Consider the following 24,818-nt stretch of genomic DNA (forward strand, 5'->3'; position numbering starts at 1 on the left):
GTTAAATAAGTACATACACTAGCAACATAATTGAGTAACATAATGGCAGACGTGAAACATTATTTATAGCTCATCATAAATACACTTCGATGAAGTAAGTACATAATTGCAGATATGGAACTGACACAACAGCAGAGGACCAATAAGTAGATTTAGTAGTCAACTAAACGTAGTGTGTTTTGAACACTCAGAACTGTACTATTACCACAAGTTACTCACATGTACAAAGAAGCTGAGAAGACAAATACTAATCAGATATACTCATACTATCTCTAAGAATAAGGTAATCAAAGATGAGTCAGCTAAGTAAATAAAATACAAATGTATCAGGAATGTAACTAGCATTGGTTCAGTTTTCCGGCCCAGAAATAGTAAATTGAAATTAAATAGGATTTATGATTGTATGCCTTGAGCATAAATTTTCTCTAGTACGTGACTAACGGTGTTTTGAGCCATTTGTTTATCGATTTTATGAGAGTTAAGTAACTGCGAGAGTAAAATTGAAAAAAGTTCTGTTAACTTGGTTCCAGTAACATATTGAAAGATAAAATGTATATATCCCCATTTCATTGTGGCCCACCCTTAGATATTAAGTGAACAGAGTCTGAGGCACTCTTTTCTACAGGACAAACCAATTAATGGCAACCTGGTAGCTGTGTGAAAGTGTGGAGTGACTTGGACACAACTCACAGTGACCCCTCCCTTTTCCCCATGTAATTTAGAGTGAACGTGGAGGACACACACCATAGCACCTTCCCCTCCTTTACCTTCCCCTCCCTGCCAGCCAAAGCGGCTACAACCACTTGTGTAAAAATGAAATTGTCATGATTTGTGAAATTTTCTTTCAGGTTTAGAAAAGACTGCTAAGATATAATTATCTGTTTATGTATCATGAATAACTGTGTTATTTTCTTTGAATTTGTGTATGTAAAATGTATTTAATGGATTTAAGATTTTCATAATTTTACGTATTTTATGTGTTTGTTTGTCTAAGGCAATATGTGTGCCAAAGTGTTTCATTGATTTTGCTTAAATTTTGAGTAATAATGTTGCTTAAGAGGCAGTGAACATGCCAGCAATTTAAACAATTGAAGTAGGTAATAAGTTTTCTTTTAATATTTTTATATGTTTACATTTAAATTTTAATTTTTCATAGGGAGTTAAGCTGTACTCTTGCTTCCCTTTTTGTAATTAATTTTTTTTCTTCGATTGACATTAAAAAAAAATTAAGTAGAGGGTGATGGAGGGAAGCAGCCTACTCACGCCGTATAAAATTCACCTCAGTCTTTCCATTGTGTGCCAGCCAGTCCGCTGTAACTAGCTCTGACGTCATAAATGTTGCGCAATACTTTAAAAATCAAGTAAATAACCTGAAACGTTTCTAGCATGTCAGGAGTAATACTAAATCAATATGTGTTGAATATCAGTTCAATAACTTTAACCATTTTCGAAATTTGGACGTTTTTCTGTAAAAATCATTGGCGCAACAGAAAAGAGCTAGAAACTGAAAAATTTATATTTAGATTCCTTTTTCATAATAATTTAGTAGAAACAGTATTCTGGATCTCACAAATTACAATTTTAGTTGAAATTCATGATTTTCTGGTTTTTGTCTTAAAAATTAATGAAGCAAGATAGATTAAGTAGGCGAATAAATAAGGCTAGGATGTTTAAATTTAAGTAGAAGGGAGATCGGCTATAATCATAAAGATGTGAGAAGTTTCAACTGGATAATTGTAAAACTTAGCGATAGCGTTTCTCCAAAGTGCAAGTTCAGATCTCATCAACTGCATGTAGTGTAATTAAATAAATTCTCTCACCCAAAATATTTGACTTAGCCACGTCAGACTTTTATTATGATTACTTACCTGTGTGCTGATTGCACATTTAAATTGAAAGCTTCATCGGCCATCAGCAAAGGAAGCAACGATTTATTTGATAACTTAAAGTGGTGCATTACTAGCCCAGCGGCTAGTTGGGAGAGCAGATTTGATCAGGCGTTCCGTTAGCCGTCCGCACCGCGGCTTTATATATAAGAACGCTGCGCGAAGAAAAAAGGCCCCAGTTCTCTCCAGATGCTGATTAGCGCACCACCTGTGTCGGGAGGTGCGTCGCGTCGGTATCATTGCTATAAACAGCCTCGGATGCCGTAATAAGTTACTTGGGATACGCGTAACCATGAAATCATTTTCGAGTAAAGTGTTAATTCTGGGATGACATTAATGATCTATCTTCAGTTTGCGTATGTCGTATTTTCACGTGCCGCTGCGGGACAGACATTCTACCATTATTTAGTGTGGCGTTTGATGAACATTGTCACCAAATTATGGCGAGCATTCACATAAACATTTAATTTGAACAGTTATAGTTGCATCAGCCCATTAGACTCTGAACTGCTCTGGTAGTTGGATTGTGTGGATTCCTTTTGGTCTGTGACTTTCAGAATATAGTGAACATTTTAGAGAAAATGGTTTTTGATTATGAATCCCAGACAATCTCCTAATTCCTCAGAGCTATAATCTGTAGCTATAAGTGTATTTCTCAGATGAAGTGGGCACTAGGAATTCTAATTACAGGCTTCAAGTTTTGCTAATCACTTTCTGGTTGCCAATATTGTAGTTAGAGCGCCAGTGTTGAGAACGGCAAACAACAGCATTAAATAAATAAATAATAGGAACATTTTATAATAACAATTATTCCACCCGCCGCCCCACATATGGTGCATCGGCCGGGAATGCATCTTTTGTACATTACATTCTAGAGTTTATAACAATTATTCCACCCGCCGCCCCACAATACTACTCAGTGTGCATGGGTGTACAGGTGTGATACTCTTAGTTACATAAGCCCTTCCACCACAGCAAAATAATATTGGATGGGAAAAATTGGGTTTTACGTGTCCTGAGGCCAAAAACCATATAAAAAGCAACAATCACGTCAGTTTTTATTGTCCTGAGGCAAAAAACTGCATAAAAAGCATAAATCAAAATAAAATTGGATTATTAATATCTGTGTGACTAGAGCATAACATGTTAAATATGCATTTCACCATTTTCTGCAACAAGTTGAAATCGAGAAACAGCATGTTCCACAGCTGATCAAAGTGTTTCCGGGTTCACGTTCAGAATGTGTTGCACAATGCATGCATTCAGTGCAGCTAAGTTTGTAATTGGAACACTGAACACATCATCTTCCAGGTACCCCCTTTGCCAGAAGTCACACGGATTAAGATCAGGTGATCGAGACGTCCAGGCTGCATTGAAATGGCGGCTGATAATTCTAACATTTCCGAAATGGTGCTTCAGCAGGTGATTAACTGGATTTGCAATGTGTGGATGTGCACCATCTTGCATAAAATGATCCCATTCACACATCCATGCTGTTGGAGAGCTGGAATGACGTGATTGCACAAAAGACACTCATAGTGCTAACCAGTGACGGTACAGGTAACAGGACAAGAAGCATTGTCTCTTCAAAAAAATATGGCCCTATGATAAATGAGGATGTAAATCCTCACCGTGCAGTGACCTTTCCAGGATGAAGTGGTACTGGTTGATTTTCTGTTCCCATATTCGACAATCCTGTGTATTGTCATATCCTGTCAGATGGAAGTCAGCTTTGTCTGTCCACAAAACCTTCCACAGCCAATCATTGTCCACTTCCATGCTAGCAAGAAATCCTAAAGCAAAGGTCTCGCTTGCTGGTAGGTCAACAGAAAGCAATATATGCACATGAATAATTTTGAGTGGACAGCAAAGGAGGATGTTTTGTAGGATTTTATGCATCGTGCTCACAGACGTATGTCCAGTGTTTGGGCAATTCTCCGTGCACTTCACTTTTGCACACCACGACTCATCTCCTCTTGCATTGCTGTGGCCACTGCTTCTACTGTCGTTGAATCAGTTCATTTCCTCCCTCTACAAGGTTGCACTCCAAAAGAACCCGTCTTTTTGAATTTCCGAATCATTTTCTCCAGATTCATGGCATTCATCGGACCAACGCCTTTTCTCAAACCCTTCAGTGTCCGAAACTTCTGCAGAGTGACTTGTGCACAGTCATTATTCTTGTAATACAGCTTTACAAGCAGAGCATGATCCTGCACGGAGACAGTCATGGCGAACCTCGCAGACGCAAAAGGATGAAAGCTGTGTACCCAGCGTGTTTATACCATTGTCAGTGGGTCGTGTTCATGAAAAGTGTTTTCATTTACCTACATATTCTGACACATACAGCGCCATCTATTGATCAATTTTCACTCTATTTTTTTCTTCTGCCATACATTTTCCCCTTTCTTCGATTAAATTCCATTGCAATTTGATGTCATTCTGACCAGTGGTGTTATTTCTACAGTGTTCTGAAAGTGTAACTTTAGTTATAATCACCCAGTATATTGTAGTATTATAGTGAGTGTTACTGAGGCCCTACACTTCAAGTTAATTAATGATTATTAATTATAAATTAGATGTGCCAGAATGTGGCATTTGCAATTAATAACTAAGAAATGTGTATACCAGCTGCGGGAACATAACTTTAATACGCTGCAATTGTTTTATTCCAACAAAATAGATTTGTTTAGACCACAACTAGAGTGATTCGTCTTTACATTTTAAGCTACAATTTAAATAATATGACCATTGCTTTAATGAAAGTCCTGGGACCTCTTTTCCTGCGGTTTATCTGTAACTTTGAGAAAAGAAAAACATTGGCACGTGGATTTTTTTGAATGGGAGTGCTTTGGTGCTTGTCATTTTCAGGCAATGACTGCTTTGCAGCAGCAGGTAGCCATGTGTGCATGGCTGCAGCTGAGACTAGGTAGAACTGAGATAGTGGTTAGCGCACTGGACTCACATTCGGGAGAATAACAGTTCAATCCCGCGTCCGGCCATCCTGATTTAGGTTTTCTGCGATTTCCCTAAATCGCTTCAGGCAAATGCTATGAATAACACTCCTCTAGCACCCAGCAGAATCTTCTGTGGGTATCAGTATATCCGAGTGGCCAATTATTTGATGACAATTTTTTTTTTTTTTTTTTGCTGTTGTGTATGCCCTCTTTTCCCGCATTAAAAAGGATTATCTTGCCAAGAACATTCATCTCTAGAAGCATATCTACATAATTTTGAATACTGTCCAGTTTCTCTAATATCTAAAAATCTATGGGTTCTTCAATGTCATCACTTTGTCATGTGCCATTGACAGTCTTCATTGTACTACTTACTTCAGTGAAAACACACTTTTCCATTGGGTACATTGTCAGGTGACTTTCTTGGTCGCTGTGGATTGTGGCAGCTTGGTGTCTCATCAGTCACAAGTATCTAAGAGCTCCCATCTTATGTTATACAAAATTTGAAGCACTAAAATTGTATTGCCCATAATTTGGAGTGACCTGAAAGGAAAATCCTACGTAATCTTCCAGTGTTTACAGGCATTTCAACATTTACCTATTCGCACTTCTCGTTTATCTCAGTTGGTAGATATTACATGTAACATAGCCATTGGGCAGTGCTTTTCTTTACTTCCGTTAAAATAACTTAGGTACTGATGTTTCAGTGAGTTGAGTGGTAAGGACCAGCAGCCAGCCAGTTGTAGTTCTTCCTCGAGTGCCACATGCTCACTCTGTTGTCTGTTTTGTAAGTACATGCAGAGCCTTGTCAAACATGACTGGCTGCATGCTGGCAACAGTACTCCCGCCCACTGCAGTTACTTTACTTTATTCAGGCTATGATCTTGGGAATTTTCTGTAATGTTTTTGAACATGATCTTTCTGTGTGTATATGAGTGTGAAACAAAATTGTATCTTTACCTAAACAAAAATACAAGGGCTGAATATCCAGGCAGCTTATCAAAATTCTATCAGCATATAAATATTGCTTAATTGGGTGGGAACAGTACCATTAGATCTAACACCAGATATTGAATGTATGCCAAGAAGGGCAGTGCAAATGATAACTTGTTTGACCCACAGGAATGGGTCATGAAAATGCTGAAAAAACTAACCTGACACATGCTTGAAGACAAACTATTCCTCAAAAGCTTACTTATGATGTTTCAAGACCAAGTGTCAAATGATGAATCTAGCAATGTACTGAAACACTCTATGTATTGCTCCCATATGGATGACAAAGACGAGATCAGACTAATTGCAACATGCACTGAGGCATTTATCATCATCTTCCCACCTCTACACATGAATGGAATGGGGATAAACCATAAAAAATGGTACAGTGGCAAGTGCTGTCTGCTATGCACCTCCTGGTCATTTGTGCAGTATGGATCTATGTGTGGTTTGCACAATATCGATGTGGATATAAGAGTAGATATGGATGTTTGCTCATATCCGTACTTGTATTCTAGAAAAACATGTTATAGAGTAAACTTCCATGAGATGAGATGCAATGCTTGTGACAAATATCACATGAAATATGTAGACATACAAATATGCTTGTAAAGTATCTCAGATTTTCAGTTACATTTTTGCCATTTTCATCTAAAAGAAATCTGCCTTTTTTACAAAGACGTTTCCAGGCATGCACTTCACTGCTAGATCATCAGGTCTGACACGTATATAGATAGTTCATTGATAGGTTTGATGATTGAGTTTGCGAGTATCAAAATATGTGACATATATAGCCGTATATTTTGGTTACATGGACTTAGAAGCTTTAATTATTTCAACTGCTAAGAGACTGTAGTCCATAGTATTCAGCATAAATTTCAACTTGATACTTCTACCCATTCCTGAGAAAAAGGGGTCTTAACAGACAGATGGATGGACAATAAAGTCATCCTTTAAGGATTCTGTCGATTGACATACAGAACCCCAAAAATAAATCATTATAAGAAATATGCCCTTATTTTCTCATACTGATTGTAAACATTCCTCTTGTGTTGATTGTTAACATTCTTCTTGTGCCTTTTACCAAATGATTAACATTCTGAAAAACTCTGTTGAACCACAATGCTGACGTGGAGTAATTTGTACCTTTCATGTGAAACTTATCCAGAATTGATTATTACTATGGTGCAGGCCTACCAGTAAGTGTTTGACGTTTCCGAGTGATGACATCCCAGAATGAAACAGTGGTATACCTGACGAAACATTTAATACGGTTAATTTGTTGCTGTTACATTTAATCTTGTAAAGGAACATAAACAAGCAAATACTTGTAATCGAAAAACACTTTAGCAAATCTTCATTTTGTGATTTTCATTTAGAAATAATAAATTGTTCTACCATCCAGCAATATAAGAATCAGTTAACATGACAAATAAATACATTCAGTGACATGTTTAATTTTATGATACCACATTGATTGTCACATTGTACAGATTGTTGCATTTACAGAAAAAATTCTGAGAAGGTGCCCAGTACTATCGCAGCTAAAAATATTATTTTTGTGTCAAATTTAGTATGACAGAGGCAAAATTGGAATAATTGTGTCTGAATTGATTGTATACCTCTTTAACTGTATAAAGTGGCATAACATCTTGTCGTAGTGAAGGAAGAAATTTCATCTTATGAGCTTCCTCATACAACACACACTTCCCTTTTGACAATAGAGGTATCATGATCAAATCATCCCCACAGAAAAATTATGTGCAATAATACAAAGCTAGGCACAATATGCAAATTAATAAACAATGTAAATGCACATCACTAGGTAGTGCAGCGTGTTGTGAATTGTTATATGATGAAGGTAAACAGATATTTACTTTTCAGAATTTGTTGCAAGTATTTCTTTCATGGAAGCTCTCTGAATAAATATCTTAGTGCATACCTATCCATAGTGTGCCCTTGATTGTAGATATTGCCATGTAAATTTGAACTTCAACTGGATTGCGAATGAGCTTCAGTTCAACTTGATGGCAGATGTACATTATATGATGCTGTGCGACATGATACTGCTTATGGCGTACGTGCTGTGTCAGCTAATCTACTACTACTACTTCTGTACAAAGCAGTCATAAAGACTAAAGTTTACCTGAAGCACAAATTGGCACTTCTTGTCCCTAAAAATCCATTTTTATGAGTTTACTAAATACTTATACTATGTTATTTATTAATCAGGAAATTATTATGAATGCAATGCTTTTCTAATCCTACCCACTATCTATCCCACCCCTACCTCCCTACAGTGGTATTCCGCCGCCCACCGAACCTACACGATATCCTCATCCATTCATACTCTACCCCTGCTCCCAACCTCTCACCTCACGGCTCGTATCCCTGTAATAGACCTAGATGCAAGACCAGTCCCATACATCCTCCCACCAGTACCTACTCCACTCTGGCCACAAGCACCACCTATCCTGTCAAAGGCTGGGCTATCTGTGAAAGCAGTCATGTGATCTACAAGCTAAACTGCAATCACATTGCTGCATTCTACATGGGCATGACAAACAACTGTCTGTCCACGTGAATGGCTACTGATAAACTGTGGCCAAGAGACAGCTGGTTATCCCCTTCCCTTTTCCTGCTCCATCACTACACAGCCTTCTATTCCACCAATGCATCTGCTGTCTCTTTACTTCTCTCCTTTCCTGCCTCCCCCCACCTGCCTGACATCTAACCTCTTGACTGCACATAGCTGCCTTACCCTTTCCCTATCATGTCCCTGTATGCTCCCACAAGCAGCATTTTACTGTCACCTCATCCTCCCTGCCCCAGTCTTCCCTTTACCCCACCCCACCCCACCCTACCCACCCACCCACCCACCCACCCAAATTGCTTCTCCCATCATGCACAGTTGCTGACAGGCTGGTCTCGGCGGCCAGAGATTGTGGTCACATGTGTGTGAATTGTGCTTGAGTCAATAGGTGTGTGTCTACAGTAAAAGAAGGCCTTTTGGCCAAAAGCTTTCTTGTTTAATGGTTCTTTTATTATGCCTGTCTGAGACTCAACATCTTCACTGCATGGTGAGTAGCCATCTATCCTTTGCATAATATTGTCATTAATACTTTTGTAGCCATCTCTAAGTGAAATGACAGTTTTCATAAACAGAAATTATTACCCATTGAACATAATGTTTGCTGTTTTTCCTTTTTCTGATTGTTTGAAATCTTTTTTTTTTTTTTTTTTTTTTTAGGAATGTTACCATGTTGTTCAGGGTGGAGTACCGGAAACAACCGAATTGCTGAAAGAACGTTTTGACTATATCTTTTACACTGGCTCAACACATGTTGGTAAAATTGTGAGAGCAGCAGCCAATGAACATTTGACTCCTACCACCTTGGAACTAGGTGGTAAAAGGTAAAAACCAGATTAATTTGAAATTTTTATCGTAACTCGTAACAAGTAAGTGTTTGCATAGTGCATATTTATTTGGACCCATGTACAGTTACAATTCATTGTCCACAGTCCTGTGTACATTGATTCCACTGTAAATATGGATATAGCTGCAAAACGTATTCTTTGGGGAAAGTGCATCAATGCAGGTCAAACTTGTATAGCACCTGACTATGTGCTATGTTCTAAGGAAGTGGAAAGAAATTTTATTGCTAAAGCTAAAGAAATACTCAAAGAATGGTACGGAGATAATCCAAAGGACTCGCCTGATCTATGCCGAATTATCTCTGATAGGCAATTCCAGTAAGTTTTGGATTTTAATATCCTAAGTATATTACTTACTAACTTAAAAAAACAAAAAAGTATGTTAGATCACCAGCTGTTAAAAACTTCATACTTCCTTAGGAGATTACATGGTTATCTGAGTAATGGAAGCATTGCAGTTGGAGGTGAAACAGATGCTTCAGAAAGATTTATTAGCCCAACTATTCTCACAGATGTGAAACCAACAGCATCTGTTATGCAAGAGGAAGTATTTGGGCCAATTCTTCCTATAATAAATGTGGAGAGTGCTTTTGACGCGATAAAGTTCATCAACAGTCGGTAAGTAGTCGGAGGAAGTTTAAAGGTATATACTTTCACTGACCTGCAACTTCTTATAGTACTAGCAATATATTTTAATGTGAATAATAACTGCAGCAGTTAACAGTGGAAGAAGACGTAAGGATGTGCATGACTAGGATGAGAGACTGACATGCAGATTAACAGTTAAGCATCATGCAGCCAGTACTGAGAAGCCATTTATCTCTAAAACAGACAGAGAATGTAGTAGGTGTTGCTGCAAATAAAAGTGGGGTACAAAATTGAAAGAACGTGGTAAACTCCTTTATAAACTGCCAATTAGATGGCGGCAGTAAGTTTAAAAGACTTGGTACATGTTGTTGTTGTGGTCTTCAGTCCTGAGACTGGTTTGGTGCAGCTCTCCATGCTGCTCTATCCTGTGCAAGCTTCTTCATCTCCCAGTACTTACTGCAACCTACATCCTTCTGGATCTGCTTAGTGTATTCATCTCTTGGTCTCCCTCTACGATTTTTACCCTCCACGCTGCCCTCCAATACTAAACTGGTGATCCCTTGATGCCTCAGAACATGTCCTACCAACCGGTTCCTTCTTCTAGTCAAGTTGTGCCACAAACTCCTCTTCTCCCCAATTCTATTCAATACCTCCTCATTAGTTATGTGATCTACCCATCTAATCTTAAGCATTCTTCTGTAGCACCACATTTCGAAAGCTTCTATTCTCTTCCTGTCCAAACTATTTATCGTCCATGTTTCACTTCCATACATGGCTACACTCCATACAGATGCTTTTTAGAAACAACTTCCTGACACTTAAACCTGTACTCGATGTTAACAAATTTCTCTTCTTCAGAAAAGCTTTCCTTGCCATTGCCAGTCTACATTTTATATCCACTCTACTTCGACCATCATCAGTTATTTTGCTCCCCAAATAGCAAAACTCCTTTTCTACTTTAAGTGTCTCATTTCCTAATCTAATTCCCTCATCATCACCCGATTTAATTCGACTACATTCCATTATCCTCATTTTGCTTTTGTTGATGTTCATCTTATATCCTCCTTTCAAGACACTATCCATTCCATTCAACTGCTCTTCCAAGTCCTTTGCTGTCTCTGACAGAATTACAATGTCATTGGCGAACCTCAACATATTTATTTCTTCTCCATGGACTTTAATACCTACTCCGAATTTTTCTTTTGTTTCCTTCACTGCTTACTCAATATAAAGATTGAATAACATCGGGGAGAGGCTACAACCCTGTCTCACTCCCTTCCCAACCAGTGCTTCCCTTTGATGTCCCTCGACTCTTGTAACTGCCATCTGGTTTCTGTACAAATTGTAAATAGCTTTTTGCTCTCTGTATTTTACCCCTGCCACCTTCAGAATTTGAAAGAGAGTATTCCAGTCAACATTGTCAAAAGCTTTCCCTAAGTCTAGAAATGCTAGGAATGTAGGTTTGCCTTTCCTTAATCTGGCTTCTAAGATAAGTCGTAGGGTCATTGTTGCCTCACGTGTTCCGATATTTCTATGGAATCCAAACTGATCTTCCCCGAGGTCGGCTTCTACCAGTTTTTCCATTCGTCTGTAAAGATTTCGTGTTAGTATTTTGCAGCCGTGACTTATTAAACTGATAGTTCGGTAATTTTCACATCTGTCAACACCCACCTTCTTTGGGATTGGAATTATATTCTTCTTGAAGTCTGAGGGTATTTCGCCTGTCTCATACATCTTGCTTACCAGATGGTAGAGTTTTGTCAGGACTGGCTCTCCCAAGGCTGTCAGTAGTTCTAATGGAATGTTGTCTACTCCTGGAGCTTTGTTGCGACTCAGGTCTTTCAGTGCTCTGTCAAACTCTTCACGCAGTATCATATCTCCCATTTCATCTTCATCTACATCCTCTTCCATTTCCATAATATTGTCCTCAAGTACATCGCCCTTGTATAGACCCTGTATATACTCCTTCCACCTTTCTGCTTTCCCTTCTTTGCTTAGAACTGGGTTTCCATCTGAGCTCTTGATATTCATGCAAGCGGTTCTCTTTTCTCCAAAGGTCTCTTTAATTTTCCTGTAGGCAGTATCTATCTTACCCCTAGTGAGATAAGCCTCTACATCCTTACATTTGTCCTCTAGCCATCCCTGCTTAGCCATTTTGCACTTCCTGTCAATCTCATTTTTGAGACGTTTGTATTCCTTTTTGCCCGCTTCATTTACTGCATTTTTATATTTTCTCCTTTCATCAATTAAATTCAATATTTCTTCTGTTACCCAAGGATTTCTACTAGCCCTCATCTTTTTACCTACTTGATCCTCTGCTGCCTTCACCACTTCATCCCTCAAAGCTACCCATTCTTCTTCTACTGTATTTCTTTCCCCAATTCTTGCCAATTGTTCCCTTATGCTCTCCCTGAAACTCTGTACAACCTCTGGTTCTTTCCGTTTATCCAGGTCCCATCTCCTTAAATTCCCACTTTTTTTGCAGTTTCTTCATTTTTAATCTACAGTTCATAACCAATAGATTGTGGTCAGAGTCCACGTCTGCCCCAGGAAATGTCTTACAATTTAAAACCTGGTTCCTAAATCTCTGTCTTACAATTATATAATCTATCTGAAACCTGTCAGTATCTCCAGGCTTTTCTTTTGATAAGGGAGTCGAAAGAGTGAAGGTGATGCCATCTATTGAAAATGTTTTATCACTCTGGTCTTGAGTTATATTCCAATAATAATAATAATAATAATAATAATAATAATAATAATAATCATAATCATAATCTTTATTTGTCCCTACATAACATGAAAACAATCAATTTTTGACAATATATTTGTCCTTATTAAAGTTACAGTCTTGGACATGTCAGTTTCTGTACATTTCCAAAAATATAATGCCATACATGTGATGAATATATACAATAAGTAGCATATTATATACTATTATATAAATATTTACCACTATTAATATACAGAGGTAGAATTGTCGATAACGGAGCTCAGAACTCCTTAAGTGAGCATAAATATTTTTCAGTTAACAACTGCTTTCCATGGAGCTGCTTTATGTTATCTGGCAACCTAATATAGATTTATCTTCCAGCTTAAAGTGGACTGTGATATGTAGCTCTTTTATTAGTCAAATAATGGAAAATCCAGGATTTAACAATGACAATAATATGAAAAGGATTGATTGCTGCTCACCATAAAGTGGAAATATTGAGTCGCAGACAGGCACAAGAAAGACTGCTAAATAAGTAGGCTTCCAGCCAGAAAGCCTTTTCTGAATTAGACAACACTGTGTGTGTGTGTGTGTGTGTGTGTGTGTGTGTGTGTTCAGTTCATCCTTCTCTTTTTCAAATGTAAGGACGTACAGTGAATACAAAGTCAGTAAATTATAATTTTTGAAGTAGTTCCTATAGGACTGGAGTTCACTTATATTAGCAGTTATCCTAACTGCTCTCTTTTGAATCTTCAACGTACTATCCATGTAGACTGTGGATGCTCAACCCCAAATTTCAATCCCATATTGCAAATGCCAATGAAATAATCCGTAAGACGCTTATTTAAAGATGGAAGGATTTATTACGTTTGAGAGCAATTTCAGTAAGTAAATATTGCAGCTAATCTTTAAAAAGATGTAACTGATATCCTCTTTCCATGTGAGATGTTCCTTCATCACGATGCCTAAAAACTTACATTTATCGGATGTTTCAGCTGCAGACAGTGATTCAGCATGGAATAGGCTATAATTCAACAGGAATTTCGTTACATCTGTCTTGGCCCTATTCAATGTTATATTTTCTGTGATTGATTCAGAGTTTTGTTATTTGCTTTGTAATGCTAGCTTATCAGTACAGCCCCACCTAATGAATGATGTTTCATCAGCATAGTCACTAGCTTTCAGTTTTGTGGCTGTGTTTTGTCAGTAACATATACAAGAAACAAAAATGGCCCAAGAATACTTCCCTGGGGGGGAAGAGTTTTGTATGCCGATTTTATTTTCATTCTTATAATACAATTTAGTACACTTCTATCTCATATATGCAAACTTACATAGTTCAGTGCTTCGCCTCATGTACCATAAATTTGTAATTTGGATAATAGTGCTGCATGGTCCACAGAATCGAAGGCCTGAGACAAATCTAGAAAGGTCCCAATGACTTTGGCTTCTTTATCCAGTCTGTTTAGCCTTTCATGGAAAAAGTTGCTACTGCTGTTCATGCGTATCTCACTTTTCGGAACCTGTACGGCAAGTTGTTTAATGGGTGTACTTACAGGAGAAAGATTACATTTGTTCTAGAATTACTCTTTCAAGCGACTTCCTGTATGTTGAGATCAATGAAATTAGCCTATAATTATTTACATGAGTGATTACTCCCTTTTTATACACTTGTTGTATCTCATCAATTTGTAACAGTTCAGAGAAGGTGCCATGGCCAGTTTAACTGTTTATTAAATGTGATTTTGGTTTTATTGATTTATTTTTGTATTCCTTAAGGATTATAAATGATCTGTAATTCCAGCCTTTAGATGTGAATGTAGTCAAACTTGTCATCTTTCGAGTAGTAGTTGGAGACACGAACCCCTAGACCAAGACTTAATTAACTTTGGTAGAATGTCTATGTGGGTTAAGATCTTCTGCTTTTTATTGTATTTCGTGTGTTAGCTTAAATTAGGCTTACATTGGTATTGTGTTTTGTAATTTTTGTACCAATTCTGTTAAATGAATTACAGTGCCAAAAATAAAACTTTAAAAGGTTTTACATACATCTGGAGGGGGGGGGGGGGGGAGGGAGAGAGAGAGAGAGAGAGAGAGAGAGAGAGAGAGAGAGAGAGAGAGAGGGGGGGGGGGAGGAGGAGGAGGAGGAGGAGGGGGAGAACATTTAGTTTGTATTCAGTCTTTTGCTTTGTGTTTTGATACCTGATATTCTTTGATCGAAATTTTCTGGCATTAGCTGCAACAATGCACACTAGTTCTGAAGTTTTCCACTGTTTTCTTATAGTGTGTGCAAGACGTTGGGAGCACTCAAAGGCATATTTCTCATTTTTATATTTTAGAAAACCAGTCACTTTACATTTCTTGATTCAATAACTAGGAACAGGAAAAATTCGTTTAATGATAACACAATGAAGAACGTGAATTCAGCAGTTTTTAAGGAAGTAATGCGAATTTGGCAGTTGTTAAGGAAGTAACGCAAAATCAGCGTTTTTCAACAATATATTTCTGTGTCCTCGTAAGAATTGCTGTAAATCTAATGATGTCAGAAACATACTTAGTGTTGAAATGTTCCATGTTCAACTGTCATACTACTTTTTGTAGTTGTGACATCACTAGTTGCCTTTCGACTATCGACTTTTGCGAGCGCGTACAAATGACCACTGTGCGAATTTTGATTGTGTCTTTTTTAGTGTATGTGCCACAGTATGCTATTTCAAAGCAATGGCATAAAGAAAATCTATCACAAACACATCACAATGACGAAGCCTACAGTAACTGCTGACAAAAGGGTGCGAGAATTTGAAATCAGTGGTTTATATGCTCCTGATAAGCTAACAGTGTCTTGTAAATTCTGCAATGTCTGAGTTTAATGGGAGTGTAAAGATTCAACAGTGAAACATGTGCAGACCGAAAAACATAAGGGCAACAAGTGTAAGTGGACCAGTTTGCCAATAAAGCGGCAATCTACAATTAGCAGCAGCTTTTAAGCTGCAAAAAAGAAAAAGAGCGATTGTGAAAATCTGGCCCAAAGGACTGCGGGAACATTTTTGCAGGCCAACACTACATTCCACAAACTGGATACATCATTGATAAATAATATTTTTCCCATTATTTAAATATATGTATCACTTCACACCATTCCGGCCAAGCGCAGCAACAGTATACAAATGTTAAAAATTGAAATAATAGTCTCTGTTGCAGATACTTTATTGATGATGCGTTTCATGCGTCTAGCGCGTCTTCAGGTCATTCTCGAGCTGTGGAGACTGACTTTTGTGGTCTCCACAGCTCAAGAACGACATGAAGGTTCTGTTATTTTCATTTTTACCTTTGGTATTTGTTTTTAAATAGTTATTTGTGTCAAAGTTTTTTGTTAAAAGAATTTTTCTCTACACTGGTCTCATGTTTGGCCCACCCTATCTTAGGAATAGTTACATTTTCAACATAGCATTGAAAAATGGTTAAATGTGACAAAAATAGATAACTGATAATAGAAAAAGCTTGTCAGAAATAACACGGATAAATAACACCGGAAAGTGCAAAAAGTAATACCGATTTTGGCCATAAAATAACACCGATTTTTTTCTCCCCCCCCCCCCCCCCCTATCAATAACATGGCAAAAACAAGTTTGTGTCTCAGTATGAGAGACTTTTCATGATATATCTTTACTTATTATTGAATCACAGCAAGTGAGTTTTCATTTCTTAAAATTTTGAGGAAATCCCAAATGATATCTTCATAGTACAGATCAATTTTTATTTGCTATTTGGACATGTTCATATTTGACAGTTTATCAAATTATTACCAAATTGCAGCATTTAAATGTTTATTGTGAGTTTTAAATAATTTATGTGGTAGTAGAATGACATTGTATTACACATGAAAGATTAGTAATTGCAGTTTAAAATTCATGCTTTACCTCAATTATATATTTAAGTAGGATTAAAACACTGGGATCTGCCCGTGGTCCCACGTTCAGGTCTTTGTTCAGCACATAGTTTAATCTGCCAGGGAGTTTCATAAAATCTAGCTGAAGTTCACCTATTGATAAGAGTATGTTTGGAAATATTTTTTGTAAACTGTTGAACAATTTTTCTACAGCAAAACAAACATATAATATATAAATACATAATGACTCTATGAAATGTTTGGTGTGTGGAACTTTCAGGAAGAATGGTACTGTAGTTACTAGTAGCACTAGTAGTACCTGTAAGGATTATTAGTGTAGAAGGTGGAGAATGAGAACCATATTTATGCTATCATAACTTAGGTTATATTATGAAGAGCTGGAGGCATTATTGAGAAAAAGTAAGTCCATTCAGAATCTCCTCAGCACATATGTTTATGTGATCATAATTAATCACTTTATCCCAGGAAACCATTTATATATCTGCCCACATTCACATTTTTCTCTTCAATAGCTGGCATCCATTGACACTTTATGTATTTACAACTGACAAGTCGATACAGAAGTTGTTCATGGATCAGACAAGAAGTGGCTCAGCTTGCATCAATGACACAGTGATGCAGTTTGCTGGTGAGTTGTTGGTAATGCAAAATATGCTTTCAGGTCCTTTGATGAGGTGCTTGGCATAGAATGTAGTTACAGTTGTGACGATAATATGAAATTCCTCCATTCTGTAAAAGTAATAATTAACACTGCTCTGTAGCTAATTATGGTTGCTGTTGACCTGTTCATAATACAGGGGAAAAACATTATTTGTCTTGGTGGTGGGTATACATTCAGAATTATTTTACATGCTTTGCCATTTATAGGGTGGTCAAATCAAGACTACCATTTGTTTTAAGTGTAAAGGTGAAGTTAATGTTTATTATGAACTTTGATTCTGTTGTTATGTAGAGGTAGTTGTACTAAGGGCTTTACAAGGCAGGATACAACTATCTAGATATAAACAGATTTCTTCTTCATTCAGAATGTGCTGACTGGTTAAACTGTTTATATGTGACTCCAGGAAGTTGGATTCACACTTTGTTACAATCCTGTCTCTTTACTGGTGTGCAAGATATACCTGGTCAACTTGTAAATATTGCTATGCACATTGAGGTTTTATGTAGATGTTAGTTCCAAAACAATTAGAATAATGGGTAATTTCAATTTACACATCTACGGATACTGTGCTTCTAGCTGTATCTTAAGTGTACTAATTAGAAACTACTTTGAAAAGAGATGGTGCATGTAATAGCATAATAAATTCACAAAAATTTTCCTCTCTCTGCATTGTGATTCATTTCAGAAACTAAAATTAGTTTAATATGTGAGGTTTAGTCATTGGTTGTACATTTAAAATGCCACTGTGATGATGATTCTTTCCATAGATACTGCAGTTTTCAGAGAAACTGATGTGCAACATACATCATGCCTAACTTACAAGCAGATTGGTGATAGGGTTACTGTCTGTTCTAGCTATCATAATTTTTAAGCAATGGTTAATTAACTGACTTTGGTGGTTGGTAAAACTATAAAAAATGACTATTATTTAAATGTCCTAACATATTATACTACAAAATTATGCTCAATGTGCAGCAGAGAGAATTGTGTAAAAAGTGCCATTGGTCAGATCAGGTTGTGATAAAAAAAATTATAAAAATAGCTGCATTACCATTGTCTACTACATTGTTTTAAATATCCTTAAAAACTGAACACTTTTAGAAGTATTGTTGTATTATCCTTTAAAGTTATTCTAGAGCTTTTGTGTATTGTGCAATAAAAAGGGTTGTGAACATTACATACACAACTGAAATAGTAGAGTTGTAGTTAACAAGGGTCAGTAGTTAGAATAAATCATTTAAAATGCAAAAATGTGAGGAATATTGGACTCATGCACTCTCTTTTACATATAATAGTGTCAATATAAAATGTAGTGAGAGAGGATGAAACAGAAAAAATTTGTGGAAAATGCATTCATAACTTCTCCATGTTTATGATCCCATTTTCTTTTTAATCAGTTCATTGGCATTTACAACATTTGTAGATGTAACTTCTTTGTTCTTTACCTGACTTTCCACTTTACAAAGGAAGCTATGATGAAAGATAATGCCATAAATAACAAATTGATAAATTATCTTTTATTTAATTGGAAGCTTATTTTGCAGCTTAGTCTGATCAGTGAGTGCTCAATTTTTCTCTTGTATGTACTTTTCGGTAATAAGATTTACAGTTGTTCTTGTGAGTGGTAGAGCAAATATAAACCAACCTTACATATTCTTTCACAAAAAAGTGAGTTGTACAGAATTTCAATAATTGTAGCTGTTTTGGTCATGGATTAGGACTTCTTTGCTTAATCCGCCAAGAGTTCATTTCTGTGTTGCAAGACATAACTGGTACTCAAGTCATTCATTATAATTAATAAGGGGGCTGTCCCCATTTTCTTCACTAGTATGACTGCAATATTTGGCTAATGATTCTAACATCAGTAATAAATTATAGTCAGGGATTACTGAAATGATACTTCAGAACAAAACAGCATGCATTGACTATGTTAATTTTACAGTAGAAGGAGGAAATGCCTAGTTGTATTTCATTGGAAGAGTTCTGGGAAGGTGTAGCACCTCAACTAAAGAAATATCATACAAATGGCTTACGTAGTTTGCCCTTGAGCATTGCTTATCTATTGCAATATTTTAGCAAGAATTGTTAATAATAAAGACCAGTGAAGTTGAAATAAGTCCTATAGTTTTTGATGAATCTACCTTATTTCCTAAAAAGAGTGTTATAGATAGGCCTCATAATCGCTAATGGGATATGCTTTGAGGCTTTCTCTGGTGCAGAATCCTTGTATGGAACAGGCAGCTACGCAGTGACGAATATTAACCACCTCCTCTCTCCACCCCTTCCTCTCTCTCTCAGCTGCAGCAGAAAGCTTAGAACATAGCAGACTATAGTTTTTACTATTTATTGTTTTTGGTTGTGGCTGGAACATCTCAGAATCAGCATATGTTAAAACATGCACATGTCAGTGAATTTCAGTTACTCTGGCATTGCATTTAGTTTTTCTTGAGATCTAATTTTTGTTTCAAATTGGGATTCTCCAGTGTCTTTAACACATAATAATCTGTAGAGATGATAATCCGTAGATATGCACATCTGCCATCAGAGACTACACTAATGCTAGGGGTGATACTTTTCCTTCAGCAAAATGCTTCTCACCACAGCGTAGAGTATATTTATCTGTAACTTCTCTATCTCAAATACCAACTTTGTCCCATTGCTAAGAGTGTGCCCCATATGTCTACTAAAGTTGTTAATGTGCGTTCTAATTTCCAAAGTGGCTGAACTGTAGGGATATAAATTGAACAGTCACTGTTTTGCAAGAGTATAATTTGAATTACTGCATCATTGTATCATTGCACTTTGCAACTAAATTTGTAAGATTCTTTTTTCAAAAGATTGAATTTCCTTCTAAACATTTGCCTCATTTATTACTTTCATTTAATGGCATGGAGACTGTTTTTGGGCAGATTTGAACAGCTTCTCTGCAGCTTATCTTTGCACAGCTATAATGATTGGTTTTCCATAAATCAGTATGCAAGTAGTGTAGTTAATATTCATCAGGAAGATTCTTATTGGATATTAAAATCCAAATGTTACTTTGCTTTGCCTCTAGACACTTCTTCCCTCTGTACCTATTTCAGTTTAGAAGGTATATGAAAATTTAAAAAATCACATAAATAAGTTCAATAGATTCAGTGACTCAGGCACTTGATGGAAAAAAAATCTTCGCTTATTAAGGACAACATAATTATGCAACAACTAACATTTCTCAACATAACAAGATATTATATATCTAAAAACAAGGTGATGTGACTTGCCAAACAAAAGTGCTGGTATGTCGATAGACACACAAACAAACACAAACACACACACAAAATTCAAGCTTTCGCAACCAACGGTTGCTTCATCAGGAAAGAGGGAAGAAGAGGGAAAGACGAAAGGATGTGGGTTTTAAGGGAGAGGGTAAGGAGTCATTCCAATCCCGGGAGCGGAAAGACTTACCTTAGGGGGGAAAAAAGGACTCACACACACACACATATCCATCCGCACATACACAGACACAAGCAGACATGCCAGCGCTTTCGTTTGGTAAGTCACATCATCTTTGTTTTTAGATATATTTTTCCCACGTGGAATGTTTCCCTCTATTATATTCATAACAAGATATTATCCTGTAGAAAACACAAGCGCAACTGACTTCCACTTTACCATCAATCCATCATTACAATGTATAATAAAAGAAATATATGCTTTCATCTTTGGCTGGCCAGCTATGAGAAATATTTTCTTCATTCAGCGTACCTTCAGCTGAATTCAACTCCTATAAATGTTTTCTTATCTGGAGAGCAGGGACTTGCTGTTCTCACAACCAGCCTTTCAACAAAGGAAAAGATTGCTTTACATTGTAACATAAACCAAAAGTAATGCATTCGTAGCGGTAGAGGTAGCACTGCTGTGTAACACTTGAGGTGAAACTGACATGCACCATCAAAACTCAGATTCTTGCTCACATTTCAAATTACTGAGACTCTATCGTCAAAGGGTTGTGTGTAATGTAATCTGCTTCAAGAGCATCAGTAGATAAATGGACTACAGTTTCTGGTTGCACTGCTACAGCATTCACATCTGCATATTCCTGTCAGCTTTCTGGCACAGATTTGTTTTCTTGAGAAAAAAGGAGAATATTGTCACAAGTCTGATATTTTATCCCAATTTGACACATTCTGCATTGTCTTTCTTGAGTGGTATGACAATGTGCATGCTGCTAGCAGAATCTGTATGATATTAAATGAGCTAAGCTTTCTTTGTGGTGATTAATCCAGTGTGTGGCGGTTCCTCCTGCCTAGCTGTTGTCTTTTGTTGATTGTTGTCCTCGGTGTCGCCATACTGTGTTGCTACATTGGCAGAAAAATGGGTTGTGGATTCCAACACACACTACTGTAAATCATGTAGCCGACAGGTGCACAGTTGTGTTTCACAGTACTTTAATTTTCACTTTGCACAAGCCCCAATATTACACAGTTATATGGCCACTGCACTATTATGTAACCTTCGATAAGCCTCATAACAGTTAGCAGGTGAAACTCCACATACTGCTACAATAGTTTCTAGTTCAACATCTATGAGCAGTAACCACAAAATTCACAGTTCTTCAAGAATAATCAGGTATGTATGAAGTAGACACTGTCACTGTTTTTACACACGGCCTAATTGTTTAACACTTGTTCCACAGTTAATTTGAAGCATTGTTGTTGTTCTAACCAACACAGGTTTCTCGTCTAAAACTCGGCTGTGGACTTAATGTCTCGTGACCAAAAATCGGGCCCTTATGTATCCTCACAATAATAGGGGCTGAAACTACATTGTTCAAAGTTAAATTTATGTAAATTACAATTAAAACTTAACTCATTAAATTAACTGAATACACTGAAAAATTGTGTCCCTTCAACAGTTTCTTCTACTAGAAAAGTTAGGCCACATTATTATTTTTTTAAATTATGAAATTAACAAATATAGTTATGCAAACAATACTTTTAACAAAACTGTTAATTACTTTGGAATTAATTAAGGGCTGGTTTTGCTAACATGTTTTCGAAGAGAGCCAAATAGATACTTTGAGATTACTAGCATTTCGTCTTCCAAATGTTTACAATTATTACAGAATTTATATTTGTTTATACATCAACAATAGAATTTAAGTTATGAAACAATTACTGATTTCGCCCTATAACTAAAATAAATTAGAAAATCAAATACATACATAAAACTAAGCACAAAATTAGATCTGGTGTTATTTACTTCAAAACTGAGGGCCAGTCCTCCTCTTATATGAAAATGCAGATTATATCCACGTATGCTAATGGTAATCAGTTAAAAATAACAAAATGAATTTTAAGGAGGCAGATGACAAAACGAGAGGGGAATTAAAATTATCCCAGCTTGCTTTTGTCACAGATGATAATTTGAAAAGAGTGGCAAAGTACTTTCCCAGATAGGGAAAGGTTGCGCAAATCTATAACTTCTGGATGTCCAATCTCTTCCCTCCTAACATGAATTCTTTAGTGGCCTTAGGAAAGGATGGTTGGTTTATGTTTGCTGCACCCTCTTTTGAAGCCTGCTTTGAACTATACGCTGGGCATGGTTTTGTTATTGGTACAGGGAAAAGCCTTTAGCTTTCTACATCTTCACCAGTAGAAAAACGGATATGGAGCTCTTGATTGACAATGTCCCTTGTGGTGGAGTGTGTTGCAATGACACTGTTCTTCATCTTGCAGGTAATGAGTCTGTTTCAAGTTACTTTTGTAATGCAGTTAGTTCACTGTTAACTTTAAACATTTTAACTTCTTTGTATATAACAAATATAAACTAAGAAATGTGCCTTCTATCAGTCTTTCTACTTTTGCCCTCTTTCCTTTTGCCCTTTTTCCACAATCTGGTTTAATGTGACAGTAACAACATTAACAGTACTAATAGTGACAGTCATTGTGAATATATATTATGAATACAGTTGTAGTCACTAGTATGTATGAAAGTGATACTTTGCATTCTTTTGTAATGTGTAGTTGCTTATTTTATCTGTTTGTGTATGCTGGGTACTGACAACATTCAGTGTTGATTTTAAGCAGTTTTCCAATTTTATATTTTGTGATATGTTAGTTCACAAGTTGTATAACCATTTCTGTGATCCTGAATAGCCGCAGTTTAATTTTTGCTGGATTTCCGTCTTCTCTCAAACTGCTGGTACACACTCTTTTTCTTTTTTTTCCCCTCTATTAGAAACAAAGCAGAGTAAGTTACATATACACTCAATGACAACATAAACACTTAAAAAACTGCAAGGGAGACAAAGAAGACTTTATAGACTCAAACTCTGCAAATTCCATTTATCATTAACGTGAAGCAAATGGTCATTTTTTCCAGCTTCGATGAATTCTGAGGTGGTTGCTTCAGCAAGACCACAGTCAATTCGCTCTGCACCCCCCCCCCCCTCCTCCTCCTCCTCCTCCTCCTCCTCCTCCTCCTCCTCCCCCCCCCCCCCCCACACACACACACACAACACCACAACCACCACCACCACATCCACATCCACTGCACACCCCCTCCCACCTTGCCCACTTTTCTCTGTTTACGTTTAATTGAGGTAATGCTCTATAATGAAAGTGTGGAGTGGGTATGAAATAATTGAGATACGGTACACGTCTGTTCTGTTTGTAAACTAAAAATGCACTGTTATCTGTGGTCAGGTCACAGATATTCCATTTCTCACTTATGGTACATCAGCAGTGTACATTGCATGGATTTTCCAGAGATACACCTTCTCCCCCCCCCCCCATTTCAACCCTTCCCCCATCCCCCTCACCCCGCAGTGCGCAACACTGAAGGGATGATGAGAATGGGGTTGGTGACTACTTTAACGGTGAGTACTGATATGAATGATAGGTCATGCTGTGGCTGGCACTTTCGAGGGTCACAACTGGGCCATTTCTCGAAGTGGTCATGGGTGCAGTATGAATACTGAACTGGTGGTAATACAGTTGTAGCTGCCATGGGAAGCATCCAGTGTGTCTACATGGAACAGCAGAAGTACAACTGGATAGTTGAGAGTGGGGTGTCAGTGGTGAGGATGTTGGCATGTGGAGGTGAGACATGTTGGAGAGACTTCGTTCTGATCAAAGGAACAGCATATGTTGAAGGGTTGTGCAGTTGACGTGAGCCTATAATGCAATTGCTGGAGGGAGCTTCAATGGGCACAGTCTGTGCAGTGGCTGTCAGTGGACCAGGTGAATGTAGCTGGTGGGGTTGCTGTTATCATGTGAAGATCAGCGGTGGGCAGCAGTTGAGCTGCATGGCGGTGCATCATGTGGAAGGTACGTGGCCACAGTGTACTGTACAGCTGAGATACATGAACGATGATGCCAGTGGTGGGGTAGCTATGTGGCTAGGCACGGCTGACGTGGTGTACTGTACTGTACTTTACTGACATGACATGTACTCCACCATATGCGTGTGTTGGTAACATTGCGGGTGGTGGGTAGAGCAAGGAGAGGAGGGCATGGCCAGTGTGTTGGGTGGGCATGATTGGTATGTGTGATGGGACTATGCATGTGCTCCCACTCTCTTGGACATGATGGTTGTGTGTCAAACCTGTGATCTGCCTATGCACCAGTGCGAGGGCAGCAGGTATGTCTTCATTACATTGGGGGATAAACATGTTATCTCAACAGAATCTGTCCAATGA

General features: G+C 37.4%; 1 protein-coding gene across 5 annotated transcripts in view; it reads left to right on the forward strand.

Annotated features, from left to right (window-relative positions):
- LOC126088100 (aldehyde dehydrogenase, dimeric NADP-preferring-like) overlaps positions 1-24,818 on the forward strand; it is a 384,157-nt gene that overhangs the window by 326,859 nt on the left and 32,480 nt on the right. For 4 of the 5 annotated variants that reach the window (XM_049906192.1, XM_049906195.1, XM_049906197.1 and 1 more), the window contains exons 6-9: positions 9,084-9,247; positions 9,356-9,586; positions 9,689-9,886; positions 16,989-17,104. In XM_049906192.1, the coding sequence (XP_049762149.1) occupies positions 9,084-9,247; positions 9,356-9,586; positions 9,689-9,886; positions 16,989-17,104 (709 nt within the window). Of the gene's footprint in view, positions 1-9,083; positions 9,248-9,355; positions 9,587-9,688; positions 9,887-16,988; positions 17,105-22,738; positions 22,855-24,818 lie in introns of all 5 variants that reach the window. The other variant, XM_049906194.1, reaches the window with a different exon arrangement.

The sequence above is a fragment of the Schistocerca cancellata genome, chromosome 6 (assembly GCF_023864275.1).
Source record: "Schistocerca cancellata isolate TAMUIC-IGC-003103 chromosome 6, iqSchCanc2.1, whole genome shotgun sequence".
In the NCBI taxonomy this organism is placed as follows: Eukaryota; Metazoa; Arthropoda; class Insecta; order Orthoptera; family Acrididae; genus Schistocerca; species Schistocerca cancellata.